Consider the following 10,669-nt stretch of genomic DNA (forward strand, 5'->3'; position numbering starts at 1 on the left):
AAAAAGACCCATACTTTAAATCTACAAGACATTATTGAGAGAAATTGAAGAAGGTACAAAGAAAGATATCCCATGTTTAAGGATTGGAAGACTTAACATTGTCAAGATGTCTATATTACCCAAAGTAATCTACAGATTCAGTGCAATCCCTATCAAAATCCCACTGATATTTTTTACAGAAATAGAACAAAAAGTCTTAAAACTTAGGCAGAATCACAAAAGACTCTGAATAGGCAAAGCAATCTTCAGAAAAAAAGAACAAAGCTGGAGGTATCACACTCTCTGATTTCAAATGATATTACAAAACTATAGCAATCAAAACTGCATGGTATTGGCAGAACAACAGACACAGAGATCAATGGAACAGAATTGAGAGGATAGAAATAAAACCACCCATATATGGACAATGCATTTATGCCTAAGGAGCAAAAAACATACAATAGAGAAAGGATAGTCTCTTAAATACTGGTGCTGGGAAAATTGGACTGCCACATGCAGAAGTGTGAAACTAGGTAATTATCTCACACCACACACAAAAATCAAGTAAGAATCAACTCAAAATGGGTTAAAGATTTCAATGTAAAACCTGACACTATAAAACTAGAAGAAAACATAGGCAGTATGCTCTTTGCCTTCAGATTTAGCAATATATTTCTAGATATGTTTCCACAGTCAGGGGAAACAAAAGCAAAACTAAACAAATGGGACTCCATCAACCTGAACAGCTTCTGCCCAGCAGAGGCAACCATCAATGAAATGTAAAGATAGCTATAGAATGGGAGAAGATATTTGAAAATCATATATCTCATAATGGTGTGATCTCCAAAATCTATGAAGTCATACAACTCAACAACAACAAACAAACCTCAATTAAAATATGAACAGAGGGTCAGACCTTCAAAATGGTGGAGGAGTAAGACATAGAGATCACCTTCCTCCCCAGAAATACATCAAAACTACATCTGCATGCATAACAACTACTACAGAACACCTACTGAATGCTGGCAGAAGACCTCAGACTTCCCAAAAGACAAGAAAATCCCCACATACCTGGGTAGGGCAAAAGAAAAAAGAAAAAACAGAGACAAAAGAGTAGGAATGAGACCTGCACCTCTGGGAGGGAACCGTGAAAGAGGAAAAGTTTCCACACACTAAGAAGCCCCTTCACAGGCAGAGACAGGGGTTGGCGGGGGAAAAGCTTTGGAGCCATTGAGAAGAGTGCAGTAACAGGGGTGCAGAGGGCAAAGTGGAGAGATTCCCGCACAGAGGATCAGTGCTGACCAGACACTTACCAACCTGAAAGGCTTGTCTGCTCATCTACTGGGGCAGGAGGGGCCTGGGAGCTGAGGCTCGGGGTTCAGAGGTCAGATCCCAGGGAGAACACTGTGGGTAGCTGCATGAAGACAGTCTGAAGGGACTAGTGTGACACAGCTAGTCAGGAGAGAGTCCAGGAAAATGTCTGGACCTGCTGAAGAGGAAAGAGATCATTGTTTTGGGGTGCTTGAGGAGAGGGGATTCCATGTCCGTGTGCCCACAGAAGGCAGAGAACCACCTAAGCAAGCTCCAGAGACAGGCACTAGCCACAACTAACAGCTCAGACCCCAGAGATGGGCATGAAAAGCTAACGCTGCTGTTGCTGCCACCAAGAATCCTGTGTTCAAGAGCAGGTCACTATCCATACACCCTCCTTGGAAGCCTGTGCAGCCCACTACTGCCAGGGTCCTGTGATCCAGGGGCAAATTCCCCAGGAGAACACATGGCATGCCTCAGGCTGTTGCAACATCATGCTGGCCTCTGCTGCTACAGGCTTGCCACGAATTCCAATTATGACTATAGTACCCCTCACTTCCTCCCAGCCTGAGCAAGCAAGAGTGCCATATTCAGTCGTGGCTTTAACCCCCTCCTGTCTGGGCAGGTAACAGATGGCTGAAGGAGACATACATGCAGAGGTGGGGCCAAAACCAAAGCTGAACCCCAGGAGCTGTGCAAAGAAAGAAGACAAAGGGAAATTTCTCCCTGCAGCCTTAGGAGCAGTGAATTAAACCCCACAACTTCATGTATCCTGCATATGTACCCTGCATACAACTAATAATCCCGGAATTGAGGTGGTGGACTATGGGAGCAACTGTAGACTTAGGGTTTGTTGTCTGCAACTGATTTGTTTCTGATTTTTATGTTCATTTAGTTTAGAATTTAGCGCTTGCTATCACTGGTGGATTTGTTTATTGGTTTGGTTGCTCTCTTCTTTTTTATTACTATTTTTTATTTTAATATTTTTTTCATGTTTTCTTTTTTTCTGCCTTTTCTTCTGAGCCATGTAGCTGACAGGGACTTGGTGCTCCAACCTGGTTCAGGCCTGAGTCTCTGAAGTGGGTGAGCTGAGTTCAGGACGTTGGAACACTAAAGACTTCCTGGCCCCACAAAGTACCAATCAGCAAGAGCTGTCCCACACATCTCCCCTCAATGCTAAGACCCAGTTTCACCCAACAGCCAGCAAGCTCTACTGCTGGACACCCCATGTCAAACAAATAGCAAGAGAGGAACACAACCCCACCCATTAGCAGAGAAGCTGCCTAGAATCATACTAAGTTCACAGACACCCCAAAACACTGCCGGACTTGGCCCTGCCCACCAGAATGATATGATCCAGCCCCACCCACTAAAACAAAGGCACTAGTCCTCTCCACCATGAAGCCTTACATGAGCCACCAAACCAACATTACCCACTGGGGGCAGACACCCAAAACAATGGGAAGTGCGAATATGTAGCCTGTGAAAAGGAGAACCCAAACAAAATAAGTTAAAAAAATTATAAGACAAAGAAATATGCAGTAGATGAAGAAGCAAGGTAAAAACCCACCAGACCAAACAAATGAAGAGGAAACAGGCAGTCTACCTGAAAAAGAATTCGGAGTAATGTTAGTAAAGATGATACAAAACCTTGGGAAAAGAATGGAGAAAATACAAGAAATGTTTAACAAGGACATAGAAGAATTAAAGAGCAAACAAATGATAAATAACACAATAAAGGAAAATTAAAATTCTCTAGAAGGAATCAATAGTGGAATAACTGAGAGAGAAGAACTGATAAGTGACTTGGAAGATAAAATACTGGAAATAACTACAGCAGGGCAGAATAAAGAAAAAAGAATAAAAAGAACTGAAGACAGTCTCAGAGACCTGTGGGGCAACATTAAATGCAACAACATTTCAATAATATGGGTCCCAGAATAAGAAAGGGTCTGATAAAATATTTGAAGAGATTACAGGAGAAAATTTCCCTAACATGGGAAAGGAAATAAACTGGTCGAGAAAGCACAGGGAATCCCATAAAGGATAAATCCAAGGAGAAACATGCCAGGACACATATTAATCATACTATCAAAAATTAAATATGAAGAAAAAATATTAAAAGCAGCAAGAGAAAAGCAACAAATAACATACAAGGGAATCTCCATAAGGTTAACAGCTGATCTTTCAGCAGAAACTCTGCAAGCCAGAAGGGACTGGCAGGACATATTTAAAGTGATGAAAGGGGAAAACCTACAACCAAGATTACTCTACACAGCAAGGATCTCATTCAGATTTGACAGACAAATTAAAACCTTTACAGATAAGAAAAGTTAAGAGAATTCAGCACCACTGAACCAGCTTTACAACAAATGCTAAAGGAACGTCTCTAGGCAGGAAACACAAGAGAAGGAAAACACCTAAAATAATAAACCTAAAACAATTAATAAAATGGTAATAGGAACACATATATGTATAACAAACTTAAATGTAAACGGATTAAAGGCTCCAACAAAAAGACACAGACTGCCTGAATGGAAACAAAAACAAGACCCATATATATGCTGTCTAAAAGAGACCCACTTCAGACCTAGGGACACATACAGATTGAAAGTAGGGGATGGAAAAGGATATTCCATGCAAATGGAAATCAAAAGAAAGCTGGAGTAGCAATTCTCATATAAGACAAAATAAACTATAAAATAAAGACTATTACAAGAGACAAAGAAGGACACTACATAATGATCAAGGGATCGATCCAAGAAAAAGGTATAACAATTGTAAATATACATGCATCCCATATAGGAGCACCTCAATACCTAAGGCAAATGCTAACAGCCATGAAAGGGGAAAATGACAGGAACACAAAAAATAGTAGGGAACTTTAACACCCCACTTTCACCAATAGACAGATCATCCAAAATGAAAATCAATAAGGAAACACAAGCTTGAAATGACACATTAAAAAAGATGGACTTAATTGATATTTATAGGACATTCCATTCAAAAAAATCGGAATACACTTTCATCTCAAGTGCTCATGGAACATTCCCCAGGATAGATCATATCTTGGGATACAAATCAAGCCTTGGTAAATTTAAGAAAATTGAAATCATATCAAGTATCTTTTCTGACAACAACACTATGAGACAAGATATCAATTACAGGAAAAAACATGTAAAAATACAAACACATGGAGGCTAACCAGTATGCCATGACATAACCAAGAGATCACTGAAGAAATCAAAGAAGAAATAAAAAAAATCCCTAGAAACAAATGACAGTAAAAACATGACAACCCAAAACCTATGGGATTCAGCAATAACAGTTCTAACAGAGAAGTTTAGAGCAATAGAATCCTACCTCAAGAAACAAGAAAAATTTCAAATAAGCAACCTAAACTTACCCCTGAAGCATTTAGAGATAGAAGAACAAAAAACCCCGAAGGTTAGCAGAAGGAAAGAAATAATAAAAATAAAATTAGAAATAAATGAAAAAATCTGAAGTAAACAATATTAAATATCAATAAAACTAATAGCTGGCTCTTTGAGAAGATAAACAAAATTGACAAAGAATTAGCCAGACTCAACAAGAAAAAAAGGAGAAGACTCAAATCAACAGAATTAGCAATGGAAAAGGAGAAGTAATAACTGACACTGCAGAAATACAAAGGATCATGAGAGATTACTACAAGTAACTCTATGCCAATGAAATGGACAACCTGGAAGAAATGGACAAATTCTTAGAAAAGCACAACCTTCTGAGACTGAACCAGGAAGAAATAGAAAATATAAACAGACCAATCACAAGCACTGAAATTGAAACTGTGATTAAAAATTTTCCAGCAAATAAAAGCCCAGGACCAGATGGCTTCACAGGTGAATTCTATCAAACATTTAGAGATTATCTAACACCTATCTTACTCAAACTCTTCCAAAATATACCACAGGGAGAAACACTCCCAAACTCAATCTAGAAGACCACCATCACCCTGATACCAAAACCAGAAAAGATGTCACGAATAAAGAAAACTACAGGCCAATATCACTGATGCACATAGATGCAAAAAACTTAAACAAAATACTAGCAAACAGAATCCAGAAGCACATTAAAAGGATCATACACTATCATCAAGTGAAGTTTATCCCAGGAATGCAACGATTCTTCAATATACACAAATCAATCAATGTGATACACCATATTAACAGATTGAAGGAGAAAAACCATATGATCTTCTCAACAGATGCAGAAAAATCTTTTGAAAAAATTCAACACCCATTTATGATTAAAAACTCTCCAGAAAGTGGGCATAGAGGGAACCTACCTCAACTTAATAAAGGTCATATATAACAACACACAGCCAACATTGTTCTCAATGGTGAACAATGGAAACCATTTCCTCTAAGATCAGGAACAAGGCAAGGTTGCCCACTCTCACCACTATTATTCAACATAATTTTGGAAGTTTTAGCTACAGTGATCAGAGAAGAAAAGGAAATAAAAGGAATTTAAATAGGCAAAGAAGAATTAACACTGTCACTGTTTGCAGATGACGTGATATTCTATATAGAGAATCCTAAAAATGCTACCAGAAAACTATTATGGCTAATCAATGAATTTGGTAAAGAAGCAGCATTAATTAATGAAAAGAAATCTCTTGCATTTCTATACACTAACAATGAAAAATCTGAAAGAGAAATTCAGGAAACACTCCCATTTACCACTGCAACAAAAAAATAAAATACCTAGGAATGAACCTACCTAAGGAGACAAAAGACCTCTATGCAGGAAACTAAAAGACACTGTTGAAAGAAATTAAAGACAACACAATAAGATGGAGAGGTATACCGTGTCCTTTGATTAGAATAATCAACATTGTGAAAATGACTACATGACCAAAAGCAATCTACAAATTCAATGCAATCCCTATCAAACTACCAATGGCATTTTTCACAGAACTAGAACAAAAAATTTCACAGTTTGTATGGAAACACAAAAGACCCCAAAGAGCGAATGCAATCTTGAGAAAGAAATACAGAGCTGGAAGAATCAGGCTCTCTGGCTTCAAACTATACTACAAAGCTACAGTAATCAAGAGAGTATGGTACTGGCACACAAATAGAAATATAGATCTATTGAGCATGGTAGAAATCTCAGAGAGAAACCCATGCACATATGGTCACCTTGTTTTTGATAAAGGAGGCAAGAATATACAACGGAGAAAAGACAGTCTCTTCAATAAGTGGTCCTGGGAAAACTGGACAGCTATATGTAAAAGAATTAAATAAGAAAACTTCCTAACACCATACACAAAAATAAACTCAAAATGGATTAAAGACCTAAAGGTAAGGCCAGACACTATAAACCTCTTAGAGGAAGACATAAGAACACTCTTTGACATAAATCATAGCAAGATCGTTTTGAGCCATCTCCTACAGAAATGGAAAGAAAAACAAAAATAAACAAATGGGACCTAATGAAACTTAAAAGCTTTTGCACAGCAAAGGAAACCACAAACAAGATGAAGAAGCAACCCTCAGAATGGTAGAATATATCTGCAAACAAAGCAACTGACAAAGGATTAATCTCCAAAATATGCAAGCAGCTCATGCAGCTCAATATCTAAAAAGCAAACAACCCAATCCAAAAATCTTCAGAAGACCTAAGTAGACACTTCTCCAAAGAAGATATACAGATTGCCAACAAACACATGAAAAGATGCTCTAATTTACCATCACTAATCCCTAATCCTTAGATAAATGCAAATCAAAACAACAATTAGTTATCACTTCACACCAGTCAGAATGGCCATCATCAAGAAATCTAGAAACAATAAATGCTGGAGAGGGTGTGGAGAAAAGGGAACCCTCTTGCAGTGTTGGTGGGAATATAAATTGATACAGACACTATGGAGAACAGTATGGAGTTTCCTTAAAAAACTAAAAATAGAACTACCATATATGACCCATCAATTCCACTACTGGGCATATACCCTGAGAAACCCATAATTCAAAAAGTGTCATGTACCACAATATTCATTGCAGCACTATTTACAATAGCCAGAACATGGAAGCAAGCTAAGTGTCCATTGACAAATGACTGGATAAAGAAGATGTGGCACATATATAGAATGGAATATTATTCAGCCATAAAGAGAAGCGAAATTGAGTTATTTGTAGTGAAGTGGATGGATCTAGAGTCTGTCATACAGAGTGAAGTAAGTCAGAAAGAGAAAAACAAATACGATATGCTAACACATATATTTGGAATCTAAAGAAAAAGTGGCTTTGGTGAACCTATGGGCAGGACAGTAATAAAGACGCAGACATAGAGAATTGTCTTGAGGATACAGGTATGGTGAAGTGTAAGCTGAGATGAAGTGAGAGAGCAGCATTTATATATGTACACTACCAAATGTAAAATAGATAGCTAGTGGGAAGCAGCTGCATAGCACAGGAAGATCAGCTGGGTGTTTTGTGACCACCTAGAGGGGTGGGATAGGGAGGATGGGAGGAAGATGCAAGAAGGAGGGGATATAGGGATGTATGTATACATATAGCTGCTTCACTTTCACTTTGTTATACAGCAGAAACTAGCACAACGTTTTAAAGCAATTATACTCCACAAAAGATGTTTAAAAAAAAGAGAGAGAGAAAGAATGAAAGGAAGGAGGATGGAAGGAAGGAAGAAGGAAAGAAAGAAGGACATCCCTGGTGGCGCAGAAGTTAAGAATCCACCTGCCGGGCTTCCCTGGTGGCGCAGTGGTTGAGAGTCCGCCTGCCAATGCAGCGGACACAGGTTCGTGCCCCAGTCCGGGAAGATCCCACATGCCGTGGAGTGGCTGCGCCCATGAGCCATGGCCACTGAGCCTGTGTGTCCGGAGCCTGTGCTCCACAACGGGAGTGCCAATGCAGGGGACACGGGTTCTATCTCTGGTCTGGGAAGATCCCACATGCCACGGAGCAACAAAACCCGTACACCACAACTACTGAGCCTGCGCTCTAGAGTGCATGAGCCACAAGTGCTGAGCCCGCGTGCTGCAAGTACTGAAGCCCATGCACCTAGCACCTGTGCTCTGCAACAAGAAAAGCCACTGCAATGAGAACCCTGATCACTGCAACGAAGAGTGGCCCCCACTCACCCCAACTAGAGAAAGCCTGCAGGCAGCAATGAAGACCCAACACAGCCCAAATCAATCAATCAATCAATCAATCAATATATGAACAAAACAGTTGTGTAGACATTTTCTCAAAGAAGACATACATGTGGCCAACAGGCACTTGAAAATTTCAACATCACTAATTATTAAGGAAATGCAAATCAAAACCAATGAGTTATCACCTCATGCTGTGTGAACGGCTGTTATCAAAAAGACAAGAAACAACAAGCATTGGAGAAGTTGTGGAGCAAAGGTAACCCTCATACACTTTTGATGGAAATGAAAATTGTTTCAGCAATTATGAAAAACAGTGTAGAGAATCCAAGTAAATGTAACCCTCATCCACTGTTGATGGAAATGTAAATTGGTTCAGCGATTATGAAAAACAGTGTGGAGAATCCTCAAAATTTTAAGAGTAAAAGTACCATATGGTCCAGGTATTCCACTTCTCTTTATTTATTTATTTATTTATTTATTTTTGGCAAGTATTTTAAAATGTTTATTTTTATATTTTTTTACATTGAACACTTCAGGAAATAAAATAATTACAATGATTCAAATGCATGAATAATTCAAAATGCAATCCCTGGATTCAATAATTATCCTTTATAATTATGCCCAATAAATATTAGAAATGTATGTAGGCACTAAGTCAGCTAACAAAATAAGTAAAATAATCATATAAAGTATAAATCTCAGGACTGGGGAACATGCATGGTCAGTTAAGTCACTTGGCCACTGTAGGTGGTTTTTTAAAAAACATGATTCACATCTGCTTCAATCACATACACATTCATTGCAAGTGTTTTGTTTTGTTTTCTTTTCCTGGCCACACTGCATGGTATGTGGGATCTTAGTTCCCTGACCAGGGATCGAACCCACGCCCCCTGCATTGCGAGCACAGAGTATTAACCACTGGACCACCAGGGAAGTCCTGCAAGTGTTAAATTAGACAATTGATGCTAACAACTTAAAACTATGATCTTAAAAGAAAATTCAGTTTAATACAAAGAAACTCAAGAAGAAAATTTCAGGACCCTTGATCAGAAGCTTTTGATGCCTGTCACACTACGCTAGTGTACACAAAGTTTCAAGTAAGGCTGATAAAGAAGAGTTGTTTCCTTTTCCCTTTGAAGACATGATCCAAGAAATAGGGGAACTGCACATTCTATAGCAACTAGCCATCCATCCATACACTGCTAATAAAGGACTCCTTACATTAGTAACTAATCACATTTTAAAAGCCTTGGCCAATGTTACAAAAACAAAACATTTAGAGTAATATTTATGAATACAAGCATAATTGTTTTTTTGCCTTCTATAAATAATAATCTTTGAAATGCTAAAAGTGAGTTCCAGCTGTGGTTCTTTTCTGGTGTGGGAAGCTGCAGGTGCACGTGGGATGGTCTACTGATTTACCTTCTCAAAATATTCTTTGGAAGCAGTCAGATGGGGCTTGATTGTAGGAGAATCTGGTGTCCAGTTGGCTGGGCAGACTTCTCCATGGGTTTCTACAAACTGGAATGCCTTCACCAAGCGGAGGGTCTCTTCCACGCTTCGGCCCACTGGGAGATCATTGACGCTCAAATGCTTGATGACTCCGTTGGGGTCAATTATGAAGAGACCTCGTAGTGCAAGGCTGGGACCTTCTAACAGCACACCGTAGTCTCGGGAAATCTGTTTAGTCAAATCTGACAAGAGTGTGATGTGCATGTGGCCCAAACCGCCATTCTTCCTTGGTGTGTTTATCCAGGCCAGGTGGGTGAAGTGGGAATCCACTGACACTGCAACGACTTCACAGTTCACATCATGAAATTCATTGGCTTTGTCACTGAAAGCAATAATTTCTGTAGGACACACAAAGGTGAAATCCAAAGGATAGAAGAAGAGCACTAAATATTTCCCCTTAAAGTCATCAAGGCTTATTTCTTTGAACTCTCCATTGACAACAGCTGTACCCTTAAAATCGGGCGCATGCTGGGTGACGGCAGGGGCATGGCATGAGGAACTGGTGCTAAAGGCGAATTTTGCTTGAGCAGAGCCAGACCACAGTGCATTTGTCAAGCACGTTCTTCGAGAAGCAGCAGGCCTAAGGGCTGCAGAGGCAGAAATGCCCCAAGGAATGGCACTCACTTGTCGGACAAGCGAAGTCCGGAGCAACCTTCCCGCCACGGCCGCCATCTTCAGGGTGCACAGCACCCCCACTTCTCTTTATTTATC

General features: G+C 39.4%; 1 protein-coding gene across 1 annotated transcript; it reads right to left on the reverse strand.

Moving 5' to 3' along the window:
* Positions 1-8,937: 8,937 nt before the first annotated feature.
* On the reverse strand, positions 8,938-10,669 carry LOC101280461 (thioredoxin-dependent peroxide reductase, mitochondrial-like). The gene has a single exon (XM_004284741.4). The coding sequence runs from the start codon at positions 10,628-10,630 to the stop codon at positions 9,857-9,859; it is 774 nt and encodes a 257-aa protein (XP_004284789.1). The 5' UTR covers positions 10,631-10,669; the 3' UTR covers positions 8,938-9,856.

Source organism: Orcinus orca, chromosome X (assembly GCF_937001465.1).
Source record: "Orcinus orca chromosome X, mOrcOrc1.1, whole genome shotgun sequence".
In the NCBI taxonomy this organism is placed as follows: Eukaryota; Metazoa; Chordata; class Mammalia; order Artiodactyla; family Delphinidae; genus Orcinus; species Orcinus orca.

Excerpts from the sequence above, each read along its gene's own strand:
- LOC101280461 (XM_004284741.4), bottom strand. The coding sequence starts at position 10,630 with ATGGCGGCCGTGGCGGGAAGGTTGCTCCGGACTTCGCTTGTCCGACAA.